Source organism: Copidosoma floridanum, unplaced genomic scaffold, assembly GCF_036245765.1.
Source record: "Copidosoma floridanum isolate Cflo_tuat_1 unplaced genomic scaffold, Cflo_Japanese_pri ptg000020l, whole genome shotgun sequence".
In the NCBI taxonomy this organism is placed as follows: Eukaryota; Metazoa; Arthropoda; class Insecta; order Hymenoptera; family Encyrtidae; genus Copidosoma; species Copidosoma floridanum.
In genome coordinates, this window is record NW_028321897.1 from 39,612,295 (window position 1) to 39,639,023 (window position 26,729).

General features: G+C 33.1%; 1 protein-coding gene across 1 annotated transcript in view; it reads right to left on the minus strand.

The window, feature by feature from the left end:
• Positions 1-20,478, minus strand: part of su(f) (cleavage stimulation factor subunit su(f)) — a 53,422-nt gene extending 32,944 nt beyond the window's left edge. Inside the window, exons 1-6 of the mRNA XM_014349207.3 lie at positions 20,163-20,478; positions 18,915-19,106; positions 18,794-18,826; positions 17,166-17,263; positions 16,925-17,078; positions 14,961-15,194 (exon numbers count right to left, since the gene is read on the minus strand). Coding sequence (XP_014204693.2) covers positions 14,961-15,194; positions 16,925-17,078; positions 17,166-17,263; positions 18,794-18,826; positions 18,915-19,106; positions 20,163-20,393 — 942 coding nt within the window. The 5' untranslated portion in view covers positions 20,394-20,478. The remainder of the gene's footprint in view (positions 1-14,960; positions 15,195-16,924; positions 17,079-17,165; positions 17,264-18,793; positions 18,827-18,914; positions 19,107-20,162) is intronic.
• Between the last annotated feature and the right edge of the window lie 6,251 nt (positions 20,479-26,729).

Below are 26,729 nucleotides of genomic sequence, written 5' to 3' on the forward strand. Positions count from 1 at the left end.
ATAAATCACTTTTCTCTTAATTTTCCTAAGATCCAAGTGGTTTACATCTAGTTTTAACAATCCTAAAAGATTTCATGGAAAAAGGTACAAATAAAATTTTTATTTGTTAATTCCTTGTGTCAGGGCTGGTGAAGGCTTGAGTTTGAGTAAGGATACAGTGATAAACTATTGACAAAAGTAATCAAATCCATGATGCCATACGAACAACTGCGGCTGTTTTGCCGGATTCAATAATTTCATTAGCGAAAATAGTTACAAAAAAGCATCGAGAGACAAACGTCCGTGTACTGTGCTATTTGTAAAGATTTGCAAAGTGAGTGCGACGTAGGAAAAAAATGCATAAAAATGTATGTATGTCAAAGCGAACCAAGAACGCGTACATATACGTATTATGTTAAAAATCTTTAAATGAAAAAAAAAAAAAATTATTTGCCAAAATCGATAAATTTTGAAATAAAACAAATAGTCGATTCAATTATTATTTAATCCTCGAAGTAACTCATGTGATAAAAGATTTTTGACAAAAAAGTTAAAATTGATTTTTGGTACGTTTCAAGTTATGAAATAATTTATGCTGAACTACTGATGCGTGTACGTATAGTGCGACGTACTCTTACCTAGCCACCTACGTATACAGTTTAATAAATTTAGTCATTGACTATCTTTTGACTACATCCTACAAGGTACAATTTTGAACGTACCGTTACAAAGAGGGTCACTTCTAGTTTATTACTATAGTTTTTGGTTATTCTGGCCCAGTTTTACGAAGAATAATCGTATAGTTTCCTGTGTCAAAACTGTGTACATCAATAATAGCCCATCCTAAACGAGTGCTTAACAACAATCTTTAAACGTCTCATTCTCATTATTTTATTTTATAAGCCTATCTGAAATTTGGCATTAAGACATCTAAAAGCTTTATAAGCAACATCTTTAAGTTTCACTTTGATAGCGCAGTTTTTGATTTTTGCATGAACCAACCTTTTTGCATTAATCTTTAATTCACATGTTATGAACACTTCATACAAAATTTATTAATTAACGTATTCGAGGATCATTGATTCTTCAATGTTAATGTACAGAACATGCACGGTACTAGCCTGAAAAAGGTAAAAAGTCGGACTTCTCTCTCTCTCTCTTGTTCCCTCACAAAACGTTGGTAACCTCTTTAAAGGTGATTTCCTCGGTACGACAAAGATGCAACTATTACGGAAAATTAACACTCCAGTTTGCACGCGAATAAAGGAATTCTGCTAATTGCTCGCCAAAAAAAATCTAACTTAGACGTAAATAATTTTTTAGTCTTTCCTATTTTAAAAGAATCAGTATCACGTGACTGTCGACAGAATACGCTGTGATCTGATTGGTCGTGAGGTATAAAAAGCGGTACATTTAAATGTATATATAAGATTAAGTAGACAAGCGCTGGCTACATTTAGCACACTACAGGCTAATCGAGGTCATTTTATTCGTTTAAGCTTAGATTTATTTTTAAAATTTAATCACTTGATTAAGATTAAATAACTATTAGAAATATGTTTCATTAAAAAAGTTTGGGGGGTTGGCGCGCGGAGCGTGCAAGTGGCGAAGCCCCCTAGTAATTAATAAAAGTATGTTGGAAATTTTCAAAAAGTTAAAGTTAAAAGTTTTTCAATCATGTATCGTTTCTACATGCCTCAAGAGTAAAAGTGTAAAATATCAAGTCTCAATATGTAACAGAAAACATTTGACAAACTCTTTAGTGAAAAGATAAGTTGCCACATGCAGTCTGACAAAGAACACATAAGAATTAACATTGAACGGTGTGTCGTTTTACATTTTCGTTAAAATAACTTGTCTAATAAACATACAGATTTAACTAATTTCTCTGTTAAATCTTTATTTTCTAAAGACCTACATCTCTCTTGCATTAAAAACTAGTCTTCAACTTTTTTTATTATAAAAAAAAACTAAGCGCACTTAAGTCTTAAAAACATTTAGATATATTCTTGACACCCTATGGATAAATATACGTAAGTCTGACAAATTTTATAAATAAAATCCCGTGTTTGGAACCAACTTCAGTTTGTTTAGGTTATTTTATTATCAACTAATGACAATCAACGACAATCATATTAAAAAATCAATAGAGCTTCGATGGCTTAGTGGTTAGCGTGCTAGCTTTGTAGCCCGAGATACTCGAAGGGTTGTGGGTTCAAATCTCGTCAAAAATTATCAAGATTTTTTTGGGCTTTTTCGATGGGAGGAGTACCTATAGGATACCAAAACACAACGTATACAAATTTTAGAACAAATAGTTGATTTTTCGGGTAATGTCTAGACCTTCAGGAGCTTCCTTCTCCAAGGAAATCCAACACCTGGCCAGCTCATCGGGTAAAGTCACTGTTAGTTGTAAAAAAGTCGATACAGCGAGTTACATGGTTTATTGGAAAATATCTTTCTATTACACTTGATAATAGCTGGTGTGTACTTGAGATAACCGATGCGCCCAGTAAATAGTATCCAGTAGAATGGATGACCGAGTCGTCTAAGGGGAACTTTGCAAAGGGCCCGTACAGAAGACTCGCATACTTGGGGATGTAGGGGATGGTAATTACGGAAAAAGAGCAAGAAAGGTGTAGAGATTAGGGACATAATATACGTAAAAACCCTTCAATGGGTGCACGTTGGAATCTTATTATAATAATAGTAGTTTTCGTCGGATAAGGGCCATCGTCTCCGGGGCTATTTAGCCACGGAGCTATAGCGCTTATGTGGCGAATGCTATTTGTCCTACCGAGGGCACACCAGCCTCTCAAAAACGCTCGAGGTAGGAAAAATATATAAAAAAAGTAATGATTATCTGCTTTACTAAATAGGTTGATAGCTATTGGGGGTACTTATCAGTTTTGAGCAGTAATAGTTATCCAGAGACAAAAATTGCTTCTAGTTTTACTCAAATCTATGAATATAATCCTCAAACATGATATTCTATACATATGCCTATTTACAGTCATGCACATCCACTAACTTAATTTTTTATATTATCCATGGTAATATTTTTGAAGACACCGATTAAAAAGCTTAAAAAAAAGTCGATTTGAAAAAAAGAAGATTTTTTTTTTATTTGTAAAATCAAAATACACAAAAAGACATTGAAATTTTTTTTTGGAGCAAAAGTTATCTAAAAACCAAAAAAAAAGAGGTCAACGTTTATCAAAATCAATCGAGATGATTCAGAAACTTACAAATTATTTCAGATGATCGTATGCTTCTTAGAATAGAATAGACAAAATTTAGAGGTAATTGTATTTTTGTAAAAAAAGTTGTGGTTAATTATTTGATAAAATTACGGATTTCTAAGTTTTCAGGCATTATTATTTATCAAATAAAGCTGAAGCTAGCCGACGGACTTAGCCGACGTACAATATGGAGCGCTCTACAAAGTGATAAAAATTTTTAATGAAAAATACGTCCCATTCGCCTATATTTCTAGTTCTTAAATACAATATAGTAAATCCATAGAAATTCTAACGTGATAGAACTGTTGATAACAATGTGATGCATAAATAAACGAAAATTACAGCCGCACAAATCAATGTAATAAAGACCGCTTGACTATAAATCTTAAACCAAAAATAGGATTGGCTTGAAAATTGGTACAAATATTCTTATTTTAATCAACAACAACAACTAATAAGCTTTACGTCAGCAGAATGATTGTAAACAACAATATTTAAAAATTAATCATCCTTTAAAACTTAAGAATCCGTAATTTTATCGAATAATTAACTATAACTTTTTTTACAAAAATACAATTGCCTCCAAATTTTGTCTACTTCATGCTGAATAGCAGACAATCATCTTAAGGTGGCTCCAGTGGCCTCAATGTTAAAATTATAAATAAACCAACCGAGGTTAATAAAATTGAATTATATTTTTTGAATTCCCATCTTTCTATTCGTATAAAAAAAAATTAAGGTTGACGATGAAAATTGTAAGAAATCATGCTTACAAAATCGTAGTTTTAAGACGGGTTAGATAGGAAATGCAAGCTTACGCGATAAACAACCTACTGCTGCACTTATATAAATAACCCGTAAGGTGTAAAAAATATACTATCTTGTATATATTATTACGCAGTTTTCGATGACATGAGAAAAGTGTCTTGTTATCGAACAAAATCTTTAAATAATCGGAGACTAAGTATACAGTTGCGAGTGCAAGTCAGCTCTCAGCTGTCTGCATTCTGCAGAGTACATATATATAGGTATAACTACTCTTGAACTTAAGAGCGTACTGTAACAGTTTATCAATTAGGGCACCATAAAACTTTTTTGTTTTTTTATATTAACTCACTAAAGTAACAGATAAAATGTAGAATATGGCTTACAACAGTCTCTACGATAATTTTATACCATATTTTAAAGAAAATAATGATTAATTTTTAGTCTCCCCATTTTGATACGGCACTAGGCGCTGGAGCCACCTTAAATAATTTGTAGTAAGTCGGCAGAAAGTTGATAACTTTTGTTATTAAATAAACAATCAGACGCGACCAGCGACGAAACGAAATATTCGACCAACTATTAACTGTAACTCATAAACCAAAAATAGGATTGGCTTAAAAATAAGTACAAATATTCTTATTTCAGTCTACAACAACAACTAATAAGTTTTGTCTACACACATACATACATATACACAGACACATCAATTTCCATCAGAAGAGTACTCTACTTCGATTTTAAACATGATTCAAACCTAAAAAAAAATATTTAGGGGTGAACATGGGTTTTACTGACACTTTTTTTCGAGGTACTTACGTGAAGCGGCAGTACATAAGGGCTGGGTAGAATAAACTGCTCCGTTACCGGCCAGTTGTCGCACATATATACATTTTTGCAATGTTTATATAAGGTTTTGTATTAAAATATCACGTTGAACGAAATTTAAAAAGCGTTTTGTAGAAAAATGCGCTAACTAAGTGTAGTAAGTGTTGTCTGTTACTGTGCCTCAATCAGTCGATCAGTTACGCAATTTTCTTGCATAGTGACTTCTAAAATCTGTTTAACTTAATATTTTAATGTTAAACTTTGCATAAGTATTCCAAAGATCAAGCAAAACAACTTCCTCGCTGGAAGTTTTCGAAAAAAAATTGTTAAATAAGTTCATTTCAATTTTAAACGATACTCGGACGTTCACAGACAGAGAGAGTATACCTTTAGATATATAAATGCGACAAGGCCGAGCATGGAGCAGGTTATTTGATCCAGCCTTTCAATTGCAATAGTACTATGTAATACCGACATTTACCCTATATACCTGAACGCATGTTTTTTTCGCCAATCACATAGACTCCTCTTAAACTGATCGAAAATTTTTTTAAACAGATAGTTGTAGCCCAATATTACATTTAGGATATTATATGCAAGAACACTCCTTAATTACAAGAAAAATACTGAAAACAGTGGATGCTTGAATAAAATTTGAGAAAATAGCCGTCAAATCTTCTGTTGCCAATATCTCGTTTACCGTAAAAGATACATCTATACACCTAAAATAAAAATAAGAGCGTGTCGGGCAGAAAATTTCCTATCCATCCTGTATTTTACTTTTATTTAGTTGCACTTATAATTTCGAGATAAAAATTTATAAAAGGTTTTTTGGAATAAGCCTGTAAGAGTAAGTAAGAGGGAGAGTGCAAATAAGCAAGTATACTTACTGGGGTAGTATACCTTTTTAAGTTATGTATAATTAATAATATGAAAAGTGTAAGTTAGTTTTTAGTATTTGGTATCTTTAACAAATTCTTTGTGAAAATTCAATCTAGCTATACTGTGAGTTGCAGGGCAGCCAATTCAATTTTTTAAATTAATGATCGTTTTGTGACTTCATTTTTAATCTTTGAGGAAAGTCATTGCACGTGGTTTAAGACCCCTGTAAGAGGTATCCCACCCAAATTTTGAAGAATTTTAATTAAAAAATCTAAAAGTTAATGACGTTGCAAAACTGAAATTATGAATATCGATTTTTTTTTTTTCTGTATAACTGCGTGAAAAATAGGTTTGAAATAATCTAACCAGCACTGATTGACAGATAATTAACTAACGAACAAGTTATTTTTGCTATTTTTGCAGAATGATGCCCAAAAAAAGTTGTAAGCGAAACTCGAAGAAAAAATCTGGTCGATTTTTACTATTTGTTTGATTACAATAAAGCCGGCTCGCTTATGCCCCAAAACTTTTTTTTAATGCATTCTGATCACAATACAAAGCGATTTTAACAATTTTCGTCGTGGTCGCAGAAAACTCCTTACTGACCATTTTTTTGAGGAATCATCTACCCGCCTACTTTGGAGCGAGAAAAAAACGGTTAGCATAAAAGCTCCTCGTATTAGCATGCTTTTCAATGTAATCGTCTAACTTGTTACTCATAATAATATTTAATATTCATGCCATGTGCAGGTGTTATAGAATAATATCCTTAAAACGAAATAGTAAGTTTGTCAGATAAATTTTAAGTAATTAGATGGTGACTGTACAAACGCAAAATAGCTTATTATTAGTAAAAATTAGTTACTTTGGCTAATTTTGTTGAATAAAAAAAAACCCCTACTTGAGACTATGCCTAACCCATAGAAAATCTTGTAAAACATGAAAAAGCTCATTTCATAGAGACTTTTTTACTACTAATATTTTTTGGACTTAAAAATAAGTATTATAGCCTGCTGTGCAGCCCGCTGACTGAAAAACAAAAATCCGATCCAACGTTTCGCATGTACTACAGGCAAGTTAGCTTATGAGTTACAAAAAATCTTCCGTTCACTTTTTTCACGGTATAATTATAAGAACAATAACAGAAATAGCTGAGTCGAATTTTGAAAAGCAATATTTTACTAAATCTGTAGGAAAAAACGTCAAACAGGGCCGTAAAACAGGTTCATGGCAATTTTCAATGCGAAAAAAAAAAATTTCTTGCTAAAAACGAAAATATTCGTAAATAGTGCTTCAAAAGGCAAAGAAAACAATTTTTTTTTCAATTCAAATCGGTCTACAATTTTTCTCACAAAAAAATTAAACGGATGAAAATGGACAATTTAGGACATTAAATTACAGAAGTCCTGAAATAGTCCAAGAAACTTTTTTCGGGGCTCAAATTCAGGATCTTAAGACCCAAAAATTATTTAAAAATGACTTTACAACTTTAAAATTATAAGTAACGATATTTTTTTGTAAAAGAACTGTGAATGCGACAATATGTGAATCTTATCTTACTAATATACAAAGCAAAGTCGCTAAAACCGTTGTTATCGATAACCACGAAAACTACTTAACCGATCTGGCTGAAATTTCGCATACTGATTATTGACTCTTTCTAGATGGTTTTAGTATAGTGTTTTTCTTGAAAAAATTAATAATAATAGCAATAAATAAGCAAGAAATTTCGCCAAAATACGTTGGCACTTCATGTTAGTTTAGTAGAATCCGCTAGGTAGCGTTTACATTAAATCGAAGATACCTGCAATAGAATTAAATAAGTGCGGTTATAATACACCAGAGCGTATTATACATGTCTTCAGTTGTTTACCGGCAGTACTTCAAGAATACAGTTCTTAGTTGTGCAGCTGGGTATCCCGGCTACCGACGACACTTTTCTTCATTGGGCAAGCGACCTACGTCTAATTCCACCCTGTACCACCAGGATTGACATGTGCCACCCATGAAGAAAGTTTCTAAACTATAATGTCTCCGGCGAAATACCAGGAGACGTGTCTAGCCAGAGTACAACCTGCTCTAACACTTCAGAGTTTTGTGGCCGGTCAATCATCCGGCCTGGTGCCGTTAGAGAATTTCTTACTACAAATGCAAGCCAAGAAAGAAAGCCCTGAGTACGGGCAGCCACAACGACTTCTTTCTGAGTGGTCGTCCCAATGGCATACCCTCAGAGAAGGTATTCTCCAGGCCCACTTTCCCGACTAACGATGAGCGGTTTGTTATACAGGGAATAACCCGAAGACGAGATATAAGAATAATAATAAGGAATAGCTGGAAGTTTCACCACTGGCTCTTTTCAGGGCCACTGTAAGTATTTACGTTTCCTACTTAACCATCAATCTCATCGGTTTTTCCAAAGGCCACCCAAGTTTAAACTACCTTGCTAACAAATACATTTTTACTACCGTTTCTGGGAACGATTCGTCGACTAAAAGATCATTTAAAGCCGGCCAATATTAAACCAACTCAGTCATTCACTGGCAGTCGTCACGAGCGGAATTGTTCTTCACAAGTCTGGGAACCCCGGTGACCGACAACCTTATATTACCCTCTCGACTCTAAGCATTCAACCAGAAATCACCGATCCTCTCCAAGGTCTGCGCTGCGCGAACACTGGAAAAAAGTTGGTCGCCCAGCAGCGCATGCACATCTAAATTTTAGTTGTCCCGCGCGCCAGGTACTTTGGGTGCGCCGCGCGCCCAAAACAGGCATGCGGCGCGACCAAGAAAGTGAGTGCACGGCGTGACTGTATTCGGTGGCGCAGAGCGACCAACTTTTTTCCAGTGAACCTAACAGCTATCAAGGGAAAAAAAACTTAAGCCAACGGGACAGTCTCCAACGGGCAAGCATCACGAACCAATCTCCCCATCTTAGATCACCAAAACAACTAAGTCTGAAAAAAAAAGGAGCTTTAGACACCAACGTCTCTGTCGCTGTACCAGGAGACGTTGAGAAAGATCTCTACAACTAGCTCCAAAGCTTCGGACTTGGTAATTTTTCTCCCGATCAGTCTGGGGCTTCAACAGCAGGCCAGAGAAGATCACCCTGAGGTATTCAGGCAGTCACAATTGCTGTAGCTTCAGTCAAGACAGAGTTTACTTAAGAATCTCACCGGTCTTTTTTAATAAAAATATTGTTGTTCTGAGCAGTGTCAGAAATAGATGTAAAATTTTTTAACTTAAAACGTTTCACATTAAATGTCAACATACTACGGTGTTCCATTTAGTGAGTCTCGGACGAAGCCGAGACGGGAGGCCCCACTAGTATGACAATAAAACAATTTTCGCGATATTTTACTCTTTGTATGTAATATGTATTACCACATTGTTTTTACTAATTTTCCAAAATATTCTGTAGTGGCAAATATATTATTTTATTCTGCCAAAGCATGAAAAAAGAACTCTACTAAAAACCATCAGGTGATAAAATTATGATGTACCAACGTACGACAAAATATTATATAGTACATCAAGAACAGCTTAAGAGATGAGTATGTGATATTGTACCTATTACGAAGCTCCCGTCTGAGGACGCCAATTGAACGTTATCGCGTATTTATTGTATTGGAGAAATAAGCTTGTTACAAATATGTTGGTGAGGTACCCCACAAAAAAAAAAAAAAACATCAAAATTGGTCCTGTACTTTCCAAGTTATAGTGTTTTTTTATAGCACGGCTGATTTAAAGCCACGTATTTACTTTAAAGCGCTCGCCCACCTGAGTTTGGCTAGCGCAGCAGAAAGGCTTTTCCCATCATGCGTCCCTTCCCCTTCACTGGCTCACCTCGGCGCCTAAAGCCGCAAAATTTCACTATTCTGCAACGCGTTTTTCTAGGGACTGGCAACATTATGAGAATTTGAAATAACAATTGTGTCGTAAAGTAATATCTGCAGAATACATATCGCTTTGAAAAATTGAATTTGAACGATTTTTAGAGATTTCTGTGCCATTTTCGAAAAACACCTGTTTGTACCCCGTCTTCAATGATCAGGTGAGATCTTACCAGAGTTCTCAGCTGATTTCTCAGATAAAATCCCATGCCAAACTCAGCTGAGAAACCACCTGAGATATCACCTGAGATTTTTGAAAAAAGTTCTCATAGGAGCTTGTTGTTTTTTCATTTCAAACAATTTCTAGTCGTTAAAGCTACATGTTTAAAAAATTTGTTTTCAGTTTTTCAACCTCATATGCATCGAGACTTTAAAAATTTTCGAAAATGAAAAAAAACGTCATCTATTAATTAGTTTTGTTGTAGTTACGGGGACATTGTCTAATTTATCGTAACTATTCCTATATAGATATTAACTAGAGCTGCTTTATTCCTACAATAAAATTTGTGACGTCATTCGGAATATAATATGGCGGGTGGCACAATATGGCAAACGAGCTTCTTTTTTACGCGCTTTCGAATAATATGTACTAAATAAATGGGTTATACATATATATACATGTATATAATGTTTAATAAAGTCAATAAGCGAAACGCCAATTTCGATTAAATGTGGTGGTCAATACAAAATGGCGAATAACATTGGTTTTAGCGTTTCCCATAATATGGGTGTCACATAATAGGGCTTAAAAAGTGGAGTACACATAACTAAGTGTCTTTTACTAACAATTTAAATTTGTTAAGTCAGGCTAATATTCATACTAAAATGGTAAAAACAAAATGTATGTACGAGTCACATATAAAAATTAAAAAAGTTCTCACAACTCTTGTCGAAACTAAAAAATGGCGAATATATTTGAATAGTTGCTTTCACGGTAGATCATGAAAGACATTTCGAAGTAATGCCGTGCAATAGAGTATATACAAAAAATTTTAATAAGTTATATGCAAAGATATGCAATTAAAACAACAAATGGAAGAAACAGATGTAATAGTTCTTACAGAAGACATCGAAAAGATTTGCGTAGTCGTTCAAGTGTTAGATGTAATGTATTTATGCCCAGTACCAAACATTATAAATTATTAATTATCAAAAAAACTGTATTAAACAAACAAAACCATGTGGTCTTGCGTTATAAACCAAGTGGTTTTGACTTACGTTACCGCGTATTTCTTCAAAAAATACCGTTATAATTAAATCATGTGGTTTTTAAAATATATTTTATTGCTCAACAAAGTTTGAAAAAATCACTTTATAACTTACGACAAATCCTTATATTTTATGAGATGCAACCACTTTTTCACTCAGCTTGTTATACTAAGGAAATCAGTATAAATTGTTATGAGACATCATAATATATGTATTACACAATATGTGAAAAAATGAGAGAACGAAACATGGGACAATGCAATGACCGTTCGTTATTATTTATTTAAGAACAAAGTAATAAATTTATTCATGAGTTATCTGTGTTGTTAAACCATATTTTCAAGCCCTTCTTTCAACATTCCAAAAAATTCTTATTTGTGTGATAAGATGTATACTTAAGGTAACAGCCCTATTTCTAAATAAGTATTAATAACAGTCATCAAGTCCTGAACACGGTGTCATAAAAATACAAGTACTGTGACGACTCAGTCTCACTAACTCTCCCTATTCTTCCTAACTGATTTTAAAAGATTGAAATATTAATCATACGACAATGCTCTCTTGATCCTTTAATCATACATTGACTAATGTAATCTTGATTAATATTTATTTACTACGGTAATATTTAAAACTAGTCACGTGATGTTATATTTCTGTTGTGGCCGCCATATTGGACTAAGCGTAGGGCCACTTTGTTATGTGCACTCCATTTTTTAAGCCCTACTATGTGACACCCATATTATGGGAATCGCAAAAACATGTGTTATTCGCCATTTTATATTGACCACCACATTGAATCGAAATTGGCGTTTCGCTTATTAACTGTATTAAACAAAATATGTAATTAACCCATTTATTTAATACATATTATTCGAGAGTGCGTGAAAAAGAAGCTCGTTTGCCATATGGTGCCACCCGCCATATTATATTTCGAATGACGTCACAAATTTTATTGTAGGAATAAAGCAGCTCTAGTTAATATCTATTTAGGAATAGTTACGATAAATTAGACAATGTCCCCGTAACTACAACAAAACTTATTAATAGATGACGTTTTTTTTCATTCTCGAAAATTTTCAAAGTCTCGATGTATATGAGGTTGAAAAACTGAAAAAAAATTTTTCAAACATGTAGCTTTAACGACTAGAAATTATTTGAAATGAATAAACAACAAGCTCGTATAAGAACTTTTTTCAAAAATCTCAGGTTATATTTCAGGTGGTTTCTCAGCTGAGTTTTTGGCATGAGATTTCACCTGATAAATCAGTTGAGAACTCTGGTGAGATCTCACCTGATCATTGAAGACAGGGACGTTTTTGCAAATTGTGGCAAAACTTTGTTAACTTTTTTTTCACTAAAGCTAGGTATTACAAATACCTACAATTTAAGCCCTGAAAAATGTTTCTAGGACAATTAGAAGCCCCGTACTTAAATGTCCAAAAATGGCCACTTTTATCGATAACCGAATTTTCCAGCATGAAGCATATTAGATTTTATCGGAACGGTTTTGTTTTTATTATTTACAATTCTATTTTCATTGGGTAACTTAGAAATTTAGTACTTCTTACATGATATTGCTATACTTTATCGAACTAAAATCATTTTTGAGTGATTACCGAATTATCTTGATTGCATGGTCGTAATTAATTCCATACTAGCCAGGCAAAGTTAGTCAGTGCATGTGTATTATATATAGGAATAGCAGATACGTGCTGTTTACCTAAAGAATATGGTGACTCTTGTTTTTTTTCTGCTAATTTGTTTTCTTTTAAATAATTTTTTTCAAGAAACTATTCAAATATCTCGTAATAAATACCAGTTTCACAAACTGTCACGTAAGAATAAAATTATAGTTAAATAAAATAGAACCGTTTCTGTAAGATGCAATACTTTCGTGCTGAAAAATTTGGTACCGAACTCCAGCATTGGCAGCGCCACCTTAAATGTGCTCATAATCAACATAAATACACCGAATGCGTGCGTGAGATGGTAAAGCATGAAGGGGGCTCGGGGCTCACAGCCATTCGCAAAAACTGTTTATCTCTCTCACTCTTGCAAGCTGATCGCGAAAAACCTTTTATTAATTTTTAGGTCGAAATTTTAAGTGCAACCAAATCAAGGCAAAGTACTGGATCGATAGAAAATTGTACACCTGATAAGCTGGTATTTTAATGATTGCTTCATCTTTTAGGGTTTATGAGATATTGGCAATCAAGGCTTTCCCGGCTATTTCATTTAAGTTCATTTAAGTTTAACTAAATATACACGCTTTTTACTATTTTTTTCGTTATCGAGAAGTTTTTTTTTTACATATAATATCCAAAATATGACATTGGGCTACAACTATCTGTTTAAAAAGATTTTCGGTCAGTCTGTCTATGAAACAGCAAAAACTGTAAATTACATGACAAGATTTGTAATATAGATCTAATTTTCTTTTCTTTTTGCCAATTTTAGGTCTAGTACAAGGGAAAAAGCGGTAATTTCGTCTAAAAAATCATAAGTCATAAAAATCATGGATAGATGGTCGATTACAAATTTGACGATCAGAATGCACAATTTATTTTTATCATAATGCGCCGAAACAAGGAACTTTTTTACGAAAATAATTCCTCCTTCTGGCAAAATATTGGTGAAAAATAGTATATGCATCCCGTTCGGAGGTTAAAAAAGGCATTACATTTCACGTTAAATATCCTCGGCTTTACCTCAGGCGTTTATTCACGTGAAATTTTTTAAGACATTCTTAACCTCGCTCATGAGGTTCATAATATACTACAACAATCAAATAATAACTGCAGCGGTAATCGGATGAAAGTGCAAATAATAATTTCTTCGAATTTTTTGTACATACTTACGTTTTTGTCGTGCGAGTACAATATTGTACATTTCAGAAAAATGCACTGTAATAAATCGGAAATAGATGGTGTGAACCTTGAATACATTTATTGCAAGTATTATAATCATCTACTCCATTATGCTAGAACACAATACATTTTACTAACAGTTATGATTTTTTGGTTATTTTGCCTTCTATTGAAAGATATGCTTTTTTGGTTAAACAAGCAACATATTTATTATTTATATAGTTTGAATAAAAAATGTTGATGATAAGTACTTGATCGTTTTCAAGATTTCTGACCAGAAAGTTAGTGTCAAAGAGAAAAAAAAAATTAAAGCATTGATATGGCCGTACAATACTGTACAATACTGTTTATTACTACCATTATGTACAATACTGTGTGTTACTACAATGAAAATTGGGTATCCGAGAAAAAATGTTTTTTTACGAGTTCGTAAATTATTATAAGCAATTACGCAGGTAGTTATAAATTGTTTTATCTTTACTTTAAATCTAGGCAAAATAGTATGTACCGCCAAAAATCTTGTAAATAAACATAAAACTTTGAACTTCAGTAGTCGTCGATCCAGCGTTTTTTCGAGCTGATTTGCTTAACATTCACAAAATTAAACTTAGACTAGAAAAATATTTCAAACTAAATCGAAGATTTCTTTTCAATAATATATTCATTTTTGAAAGTTTTAGTAACAAACGCAACTAGCCTCAATCAAAACTCACACTTTACTAAATTTTCCATAACTTCATTGTGGGACGTCTAAAAGATTTTCAAGTTTTCGAAAGAGTAATTTTACGGTATTTATCACTAAACATGTACTTTAAATTCACAGATACTCTAAATAATAATCATTCATACCCTAGTCCCTAAATTTCCATTTTTCTTATCAAGGCATGTTCCTTTAGGCAGTTATAAAGTATAGAAGCTAAATGTAAGTATTATTAAATCAATTTAAATAATTCATAATTTTTATTAAATTTCGAATAATTGTGCGAATAATCTTACATTTCTAACAATTAATAAGTAAGCAAAGATATTTTTACTCTGAAAATTCATGCTTAGGTGTGTGTACTTATTGATGGTGAGGTAAAAATTTCGTTATAAGTATAATGAAAATGTCCAACTATAAAATCAACCGAATCTCGAAAAGCAATAACAAAAAAAATTATGAGAAGTGAAATGTATTTATTTTGTGTGATGTACAAGAAAAATAAAATTCCACGCAAGGAGGTGAATACGTTGGAGTAAAATTAAATTTTTTATTTAACACTGAAATAGTAATATATGAAAAACGAAATTTTTAATTACTTGTTTAACTTCTTCGGGATGACCAGTTGGAGGTACACTTGGCGCACTTCTGTTCAATCCTCTTGTGACCGCTTCCAACTCTTTGGCGACTCTCCTTGCATTCATGTAGTCTCGTGACCGTTCAATTCCCATTTTTTCTGCAATTATAGGATTAATATTTTGCTCAAAAGCCATGTAATCCTTCCACAGTGTTTCCATATTGATCATAGGATTCACGACTCCACGTTGATACACCTGAAATTATTGGGAAACATTTTAAATTTTAATTTTACATTCCTTATTCAAGAGTTTATATGATTTGATAGAAAAATAATCATGATTTTTTCTAATATGTTTTTGGTATTAGGCATGGGAAAAATTTTTTAATTTCATTTGATGTCAAATGGATTTAAAAAAAAAGTTTTTTTCAATTACATAAACAAAAAATGACAGAAATATGAAACATTTGACAATGTTTTTATCTTCATTTTTTATTAACGTAGCAAAAGTACATATCCAGTTTTCTAGAATCATCTACCAGATGTACTCAATAGAATTTTCCAAGTAGTAACACAATAATCATGCAATTTACGTTGACGTTCAAAAATAGTATTTTATGCACCTAGTGAGCGAGATTAAAAATATTTTAAATATCACGTGAATGAACGTAGTTATCGTAAAATCTAATGCATTTCTTAAGAACGTTGCCCTGTTTACGTAAATAATTACAGAAATAGATGAAACTTGGAAGTATGGTAGATTCAAGTGACCTGAACTCACACGCGTTTTTTAAACATATGTTACAACACTTAAATAAGAAAAATTTGAGACCAAACAAAAGCAGTTCAACACTAGTTATATGGAAAAAATGAAATATAAAAAATGAAAAATGTTAGAAATTACGCATATGAATAATTTTTCGATAGTGAACAAGAAAATATTCGTTGAGTAAACCCTTCAAGTTTGAACCCATGTTATAATACTTTTTAGTGAAATATAATGAAAACAATAACAAAGTAATACATTTGAGGTTAGCTTAATCATTTTTAATTTAAGACAGAATAAATGAAATAGAGCGAAAAAGACAGTGGCACTTATAAATTGATTTTAATGCAAGGGCACGATATGCATTAATTTTTTAAAATGCATTTTATAAGATAACAACAAGCTTTAGATGAACGTCCATAATGAAGGTAACTGACTCAGAGATAAGGATCCAGGGCAACGTCCTTAACCTCTGAAGATATTATGTATTAGTATACTGCGCTCTTACTAAGCGAGGATAAGAATGTCTTAGAATTCACGTAAATAAACGCCCGAGGCGAAGCCAAGGGTAGTTAACGTGAGACCTAATGCATTTCTTAATCTCTGAAGGTGGTGCGTATTCTATTTGTCATCAATCCTGTGCCGAGAGAAGGGATATTCGTTTGCGCGAAGCGGAACGAAAAATAGTATACGCACCACGTTCGGAGGTTAAGAAATGCCCTAGATTTCACGTTATCCACCCTCAGCTTCGCCTCGGGCGTTTATTTACGTGAAATCTGCGACATTCTTCACCTTGCTCACTAGGTGCCTAATATACTATTTCACCAATCCTGCGCCTAGAGAAGGAATTTTCCGCGCAGTATGATGGCAGCATGGCAAAAACATAAATACATAAATTGTAGATATTTTTTCAAATATATCCAGGAATTAAATTAATGCTATTGTAATTTAATCAACAATCGTGAGACACGAAAATCTCTGATAAACTTTTTAAAGAAATTAACAAGTAAAAAAAAATACTTTTTCAAACCACTACACAATACTTTTCATGCTACTAAATTTTTAATTAATATTTACTAATTTTATTATAAATACTAAAACAAAAAAAAACAAAAAAAAAACAAAAAAAACTTCTGATATTAAAAATAATGTATTACGCATTATTCATAATTTGAGAACTATAAACTTGATTTCCATATTTTATGCTTCAATGATCTTACCTTTCGAACAGCACTTATTCTTTGGTTTTCAGCATAAGAACCAACTGCTTCTACACTTTTTAAAAATACAACATAATCATTCCAAATACTGTAAGAGTGTATGTCCATTCCAATTTTATCTAAAGCAAAATCGTATGCTTGGGCCATTTTCTCTCTGAAAAATAAAAATTTTCGACGATGAAGATGGTGTTAATTAATGAAGTTGTTACCAAAAGATGTTCATGATATTCTCACAACTCACTTATAAGTCGTTAAGCTTGCTTTAGTTTCTTTAACATAAGTAAGATACAATTTCCATAATTCAATATTTAAAATTTTCATGAGACACCTCTGGAAAAGCTGTTGAATAATAAAAAAATGCTTGTTATCTAAGTCTATCAAAAGTAAAGTGGTGAGCATTTCTCCAAACTGAAACTACGTTTTTATCACCACCTACTTACTCTCGAATAAGTGGTTAATAATTAAATAATTGTTTCCATGAGTATTAATTAGGATATTATCTCACATGGAAATGTGTTTCGAAAAGTCTTGTTTATACCTGACAGATGAATTGATTTCTGCATCACTAATTTGTGCTTAAATTAATTAAATCCTTACAAGTTGGGAGAGTAAAGTTAGACATCATGTTTTTTAAGTAGTTTATTGTCGAACACATGTTGTAACTTATTTTTTGGGAGGAATTTCATGAAAAATTGAATCGAAACGAATATTTTAGTGTGAAGTCTCTTTATTAATAAAATCTTTGATTCTCAACTCTTATGGCTTCATACTGGTTAAGGCAAATATAACAATAAGAGAAAAAACTGAGACTGCGAAACAGCATAAGATGAGATCATTGTAAATGTAGATATATAATAACTAACTAGTAAGTAGAAATTAATATTACAAGGCAGAGTTCAACGACTGTTTACCCAAGAACGAATTATTTTGTTGCAATTGATACAATGATTAATGTTATGCTATCTCTATAAACCGTCATCTATTTATTGTTCAGGATGGGATGGTTAAATCGATTTAGAAATATTTGGAAGTTTATGAGTTAAAAAATATTTTCACTGGTATTTCTGTTGAAAACATGCAAACTGTGAAAGAAGGTCACTGAACAAGCACATCGGTATAATTTATAAGATTTAGGAAGGAATTTAAGGCCACCATGTTCAGGAAGTTATTCGCCTTCCATGATGCTAACAAGTTGTATTTTAAAATACTTTACACTTAAGAGTATACATTGAATCGAGTAGAAAAAATATAAAGACATCTATAAGGAAAACCACCTCCCAAACATTTTCAGCGTTTAATTATTTAATGAAAAGAGTGCCTTGTGATAGATATAAAGACTTTTATTCACTTCACACAATTTGTAAAGTGCTTAAATCACATTTCATACTATCATTACTAATGTAAGTTTTGCTATCACGAATTATAAAGCTTGAATTCTTGTCAAACCACATTTTCACTTTAACTACAAAAATATTCAAAACTATAAATGAGTTTTTTAATGATTACGTAAAGTGATAAAAATTGTTTGAAGTATATTAATAAATTTAAAAAAATAAATTTTATGAATGATTGAAAGACTTAAATTTTTGATAGATGTAATATAAAAAAAAATTTTCTGTGACATCTGGTATTATTTTGTATTACAAATCCTTTAAAATTTCTTTTATAAAACCTGCAACTTTCTATATCACAGCCTAAAGTATCTTTATGAAATTTGTCACGTTTAAAATGTGTCGTTATTGAAATATTTGGTATGAAATACCACTTTTTCATTTTTGTTCCACACCTAATCAAATACAAATGTTCATACATATTTGGTGTCAAATTCACTAGATTATGGAGAACTTAAGAAACTCTGCATTAACATACCTTTTCTACTTTTTCATAGTTGCGTGATTTCATCTGTAAAAAAGTGGATACATAAATAGAAATTTGTCTGCGAAATTTACTTGAAGTTTTGGAACATAAATTACTTGTATATAACATGTACCTCTTGTTCAATATAAATTTTCCAATAACGTCCTGCTGATGGAAATACTGTGACAAGTCTTTCAAAAACTGGTCTCATTTCAGCTATTGATCTATTTTGTGCTTCCCTGATAAGAAGACTCCATGCTTCAAGATCATAAATGGATTCGTTTACAGTCTTTTGAGCACGTTGCAACTTTTCATTGCCCCAATCCTATTAGTTAAGAATATCTTATAGATTTTCAACAAAAATATAATACAGGTATGTTAATTGACTTCAAAAACTAAACAACTTTTGTTGATTATCCAACAGTAACAGCAAAAACAGACTAAAGTTGCTCATCATCCCAGACCGTTTTTACTGTTAGAATACAGAAAATTCATTACTTGATGCCATTATAACTCAACTTAAATTTATTGTGTGGATAGAAAATGGTTTAAAAAATTATCACAATTTTCAGACTCTGCATCATGCATTACCTTAGACTTTAGTCTTAAATGGGATTTATTTAAATGCGACTTTATATATTTAATAGTTATATTAATTAATAGTTATAGATAATTAATAGTTATATCAGAAAGTATTGTTTAATACTTTATTTCTTTTAAAAAAAAACTCAAGGGATGTACAAGAATATTCATTTTTACTCAAAACTCAATTTGAAATGAAGCATATCACATTACTGTAGACAATGTCAAAAAAATTTTTTAGAGACTTAACTGTGAACAGTTTATTCAAGTATTGTTTAATAAATAACACTAAATACTGATTGATTATTTATGAGTAAAAATTATGTACATACAAATTGAGGCATGCATGATATGATTGTATATTTAAGGCACAGTTGATGTTGCTGAAATAGTTCTATTTCTACGTAAAATACGTGGATTTTTTCGGTTACGCTCATGCTAGACAATTTTTTAGAAACTAGATATATTCTCCGTGCGTGTACATATTATTTACTGTACAAATAAGGCACATTGGTAAAATATTTATTGTTGCAATAAACACTATAGTCTAAAGTATATAATTATAATTTTAATTGTACTCCGGAGGTTTACTAGCGAACGACACTTAGGAATGATAAAAGCAACTTAAACTGTTGAATGAACAATGTAAAACAATGAAAAAAAATTTTTAACATAGTTGGTTAGGTGCAGCTTATGCGCGTTTAGTATTATTGTGTAAAAAGAACGCAACAAACTAAATTGTCTGACACCAAAAGTTAAGCAGAATAATCTCGGTAAGAAACTGGTAAATTGGACTTACAAAAACCTCATTTTCCGCAGCCATGACTCGTGCTCCAGTTTGTCGTGTCAAGCCTAACAATGGCACGAAGCGAGGGTAACGAGACGAAGGACGTGAACCGCGTCTACCGAGAGTGTCAAGAACAAAACCAAGAGAGAAATTTAAGTGTTTAAGTGTCTCTAAGCAAGCGAAATTCTTCACGTCATTTAAATAACTTAATTTTGTCTTTTTGTAGATTGGAACACACCCCATACACTGGGGTAGTATTCCTTAATTAAGGAACATGTTGTAGCCATAGAGGTATAAGAATTCTTATACCTCTATGGTTGTAGCATATAGGCTGATGTACAGCAAATTAGTTACGGAATGCCACTCCAGTGTAGGACCTACACTGTAGGTACTGTACGGACCAAGAGCTGAGGTCGAAGGGTGGTCAAAATTTTAACCAGCCGCCACTCTTATCAGAATTCAAGAACCTTAGGATTCGTTAACATTCGAAATATTTCGGTCATATTTCATAGTGGTGAAGAGTTTTGTGGTAATTATAGCAGTGCCGTATGGTCTTTTTTATTGACCAGCCACAACTTACATTAATGGATACAAAATAAAAAGTTGTTAACTGATAGTGCCATTTGCGGCAAGATTAGAATGCATATTGTACCTGAAACTTAACCTCCAAAAAAAAAATATATTGCATTCTTATCTATAATGTTATCTATAACCCATCATCTATTATCTTAGATGCGTATCATAGATAACATCGGGTAGGGAGTCTTTGTTTTTTGAGATTCATTTTTGGAAACAAGATGCATTCTTATTTTGCCGCAAATGGTACTTTCAGATAACAGCTTTATATTTTCTATCCATTGATGTAAGTTGTGGCTGGTCAATAAAAAAGACCATATGGCACTGCTATAATTACCACAAAACTCCTAACCACTATGGAATGTGACCGAAATATTTCGGATCTCCACGAATCCTAAATTCTAAGGCTGCAGTCCCATGGTCCGTGGTACGAAATAGAGCTCCGCAATAGAGCTCTGTTTCGTACCATGGGACTGCAGCCTAAGGTTTTTTGATTCTGGTGAGAGGTGAGAGTGGCGGCCTGGTGGCTGGTTAAAATTTTGAACACCCTCTGGTTTCAGCTCTTAGTCTAGTAGGCAGTAGTAGGTATGTATCTTACACTATGTAATTAGTGTATTTCTTATAGGTTATTAATCTACGTAAGATAATGTGTATTAATGACACAGCGTGTAATTCATGTAATTAATTCTCAGAGCTATTTTTCTACGATAAAATACATGACAAATTGGTATCTGGAAGTATAAACAAATCATTTTTGGTTCCGAAACAACTCAACTTGATTTTTGTATGTGTTCAAAGTCTGAAGTAAATTTTTAATAAGTTTAACACTTATTTGTGTCATAAAATATTTGTCTTTATTCGTCTTATTGGAGCATCTTACGCATTTCAGACACTGATGCTCTGTATCCATAGAGATATTATAGATAGAGTAGGCAAGCCACCGATTCTTCTGTAAGTGGAAGCGTTAACACGATAAAAAGAGATGCAACATCGAGCTACCTTTCTATCTCTCTCTGTGGTCGCTACTGATTGCCTATGCCAACATATACGTAAAACGTCTGTAGCCAATCAGCAGCGAGCACAGAGAGAGATAGAAAGGTAGCTCAGTGTTGCATCTCTTTTTAACGTGTTAACGCTCACACTTACAGGCTTGCCTACTCTATCTATAATATCTCTATGTCTGTATCCTTACACTAATTACATTTATTACTAATTATTACATTAATTACATTTATGACAAGTAATGTAATAAATACACGCATTAACTGTATTGACCCACCACCCAGGCACCCAGCCACCCACTTCCAGGACCAGCCATAAGCCCGTGTGAGTGCGAGTAAGAAGCAAGAACACATTACTCTCTTTCTCGCACTCACAAGGGCAAATGGGCTGGTCCTGGAAGTTCAAGACTCCATGTATACGCAGCCTAAATGTCACATGTCACGTCTCGAAGGACGAAGGTTGTATAGTGTACTTATATACGTATTCTATAATCAGGGACTCACGAATTGGCGATACCCTTTTGATAGCCTCATTCCAATACTGGCCAGGGCCTGGTGTTCAGCTACGGCCGTCTATAGTGGTCATTTTTTTGTCGGGGTATTCGGGTATTCCGCAAATTCTGCCAGCACTGCCAGCAGTTAAGTGTTAAGTTACGTAGGTCGTGGTAACGCCGCATGGCCGGGCGGCGCTACTGTCAACCTGTACTATAACTGTCGGTGGGTTTCCATTTTCCATAGAGATATAATACAAAGAGTAGGAAAGGCATAGGGCACAGGACCTTATGTAAGTGAAGATATCTCATCAGTATAAAGAGAGAAAAAAGACAGCAGTTGTCTTGCATCTTTTTCCACCCTCTTCACTGGTTGGCTATGACAGACTCATTCGAATGTGGCTGCTTTTCGGTGAAGGAGGAGAGGTGAAACCATCTGAAAGAGGAAACTCTAAGAGCAGACAGCCGACAAAGTCCGCAAGAAAGAGATGCAAAACAACTCTTGACCGAGATCAGATGACGGTACCCTTCCTCACTCTGTGTATTGTATCTCTATGTGGGTTCCGCATGTCAACAAACATCAATATTTTTTGCTGTTTTTACTCCCATGCCACAGCCACACCGATATTTTGGAGTTTATTGACACGTGAAACCCATTAACAGTTAATTAGTACAGGTTGACAGTAGCGCTGCCCGACCATGTAGCGTTACCATGACCTACGTAATTTAATTGCTGGCAGCATTTGCAGAATACAGCCCTAGATCTATTCGTGGACGTATAAAGAAAAAGTTTTTTATACTTCAGCGCCGCGCCCATTTTCGACTTTTTATTTTGCAAATATCTCGCAAATTATTGATTTCGCAAATAAAAATTCAAGTGGAGGATAAATCCGCAAGTAAGGAGGAATCGTTTAAGCCTTGAATGGGTGCAAAAAATTAATATTTAATATTTACGGGCGCCAACTTCACAAGTCTAAAAGACGAAACAGAAGCACCGATGCATACTCCTGCCTGTACTCCTACGACCTCACTGCCTTACTCCAGAGAGCAAGACTCACCACCTTCGTCTTCCCTCACTGTCCCAGTCACAGACTTACAAGAAATGTAGATTGCTCGTTCTTATGTACGCTGTACGGTGCTGAAGAACAAGCAGAAGGAGACATCAACATTATCAAACGTGGGTATCTGTCTCTCGCACATCGCCAAAGGTGTCTCCTACTTGTGCTTTAGCACCGTACCCGTACGTAAGAACGAGCAGTCTATATTTCTTAAATGTCTATGGCCCTAGCAGCCTAGCTGCTAATGAGCCATCTATTCTTTATATGTCTATGGTTCTATTGCGCTTGGAGATCGGAGACAAAATATTTTTTCCGAGGATGCAAGGTTTAAGTTGGTAGCACCTTGCATCTCCGATTCCAGTTCCCAAGTCCAAACCGCTCCCGTTCTAAAGCGCGAGAATTTGAATTACAATATTTATAGACACTTGAAAAAAAAAAAATGTATAATCATAGGGAAGCCAGTGCAAATTGCATTAGAGAGCAGTAATGTATAATTTATAAATATATTTGTATAATTACTAATACATAACCTAATATTCGATTTCAATGAGGCTCTTTTACCGTCAAGCTTGAATCAGATGGCGCCAGGGCACGTCGCGGCTGTCATGGCCATTGCACTTACACACCGTCAAATTTACAGTATAGTAGTGTATTGTGTCCGTGAGCCTATCTGTGTGATGAGCAAAGCATAAGACATAACCTTTGTAAATGATTGCTGTTGTTTGCAGACAATTTTTGTTTGCATTTACGTTTAAAGATAGTAGGAAAAATGAAGTGCAGTGTAATATCCTGCGATAAGAAAGTGCAATTTAAATTTCCTTCTGATAGTGTGATAAAAAAAAGTGGCTCGAAGCAATTGGGAGACCAATCATTAGTAAACAAATACATAAATAGCCTTGTAAATATAAACTAAAATGTACACTTACCTGTCCACGAGTTCTGCTTTTCTTCCACTGACTCTTACTCCTTTCCCTTTTAAAAGCTTCTTCAATTCTGAAACTTTTAAGCTCCCATAATATTCTTTCTTGTCTTCCTTATTCATTTCAAAATTTCAAATATTGCGCTTTACCACTACACTTTAATTTCCTATGTACATACAGTACTGAAAACTAATGTTGTGTGAGTGAGACGGCCATGACAGCCGCGACGTACCCTGGCGCCATCTGATTCAAGCTTGACGGTAAAAGAGCCTCATAGATGTTAACCATAACTATTTTTGTTATTTATAAAGTTGCTATTATAGTACAGCAATACTATATGATCTATAGTAATAATAATAATGATAATTATAACGACAAAATTATTATTATTACAATAATAATAATAATAAAACTTAATATGATTACTATTATTAATTACTGAAATGACAAAATATTGTAACTACTCGCATGGAATTCTCAATTTTTCAATTTTTGGTCTTGAAATAAGGATTTGTCATTATAATATTCCGAAAAATTCAATCCCAAAAATAATTAAACCAAAAAATTGTGTATAACAAGACTATTATTTTGTTAATTACGAAATGATACGCAAATTTGGCTCGACAATTAAAAACACCACTTAGTCAAAATTTTTGTTATTTACTTACGAGGCTTGATGAAGTTATTCTAAAACAATAATCTAGTTCTTTTGATCTTTAAGTATATTACTTCCTATACAAACAAATACATCAGTTTTTCTGCAGCATACCAGCGTTAGACATTTTCTGCTTGTACGGCAGTAATTATGTGAATACAAAATAAAAAGTTTACATTGTTTATGCTGTTGGCGGCAAGTTTACAATTTATCTTTTACCCGAAAGTATAAATATATAAGAGGTCAATATTCAGGTAAAAGATAAGTTGTAAACCAGCCGCCACTTCTATCGTCGATATAAAATAAAAATTTAACGTTGTCTGTGATGTTTGCGGCAAGTTTTCAATACATCTTCTACCTAAATGTTGATCTTTTATATATTTGTACTTTCGGGTAAAAGATGAATAGTAAACTTGCCGCCAATAGTGCAAACGAAATCATCTTTTTATTTTACATCTATGAAAATTGTTGCGGCTGGTTTATAATTCATTGTTTGGCTGTAGGGCCAAAAATGACTAAAACTCTCGTTGAGAATTTTAGGGCTACTTTTTAGTTCAAAAATCCGCAACGCTAGATGGTGCTGATCAAATAAATTGTTACTAATACTTACAGAAGAGCCATTTCATTAATTATAAACCAGCCGCAACTAATCTTGTAGATATAAAACAAAAAGATAACTTTGATTGTACTGTTTGCGGCAAGTTAACAATTTATCTTTTTTCCGAAAATCTACCTCCAAAAGTGTGAATATGTAGGAGGTCGATCACTCAAAAGTGCGCAGCACAATGGTATTTTTGAAAAATGTATACTTTCATAAATAGGTACTACTTGATGTGATAACTGTTTCTTGAAACACGGCTAAAATATAAAATAATAAATAGGCCTCACCACGTGATCTAGACATATTTTAAGAAAAAACGTGAAATTTGTTAATCCAAGTAAAAATAAAAGTTTTTGCGCCTAAGAAAATATATTTATATTGTTACCTACGAGGTTGTATCAAAGTTATTGTTGATTCTGTTAATTTCAAGTAATATTTTTATACTTTGGTGTAAAATATTTTGCCTTTACTCAAAAAAACCCAACTTGTAGCGATTAATTTAAAACTTATGTGTGTTTTATAACCACACTTGTTTTCTTGGATGACAAATGGATTGATTGTACGTTTGTATATTAAAGCATATATATTTTTGTTATCAGTACAACAGTCACTGTACCAAATTATACTAAAAATTAAATAGCACAGCATGAAATTTTTATCAGATGTGAAACAAAAACCAAAATCATAAGTAAAGTGGTGTAAAATTTATTTAAAAAAAATATATACATATATAAATATTAGACTGTTACAGGATACGTATTCATGACAAACTGTATCGATTGTAGAACTTAATTGGTTTTAAAATTTTGCAAAGACTACTTGTGTTACTAAAGATGTACATCATTTTGGAGCAAAAAACAAATTGCACCAAATCTTACATGTAACGACATACTTTTCAAAGAGTCTTACAATACAATTCAATTATATGACATAGAAAATCACATATTCTGTTTTACAAAAAAAAATACATACATACATAAGTACATCGATCTGTACCGATTTAGTTCTCTTATATTTACATACTATACAAGTCACGCACAACGGGTAAAACATAAAATGTCCATTTTTGGCAACGTGGTCAACAACATTGGGAGACCACTGCCTTGAAAATATCAAAAAAAATCGGATGCTGGGTCGACATTAAATCTACAAAATCCGGCTTATTGATGATATTCTTCGCATTAGTCGCGATAAACCAAAGAGCCCTGTGCCTCAACCTGTCGACGTCGTGTCTATCCGCGAGGACCATGTACTCGACAACGTTGTCGGCGCTCACT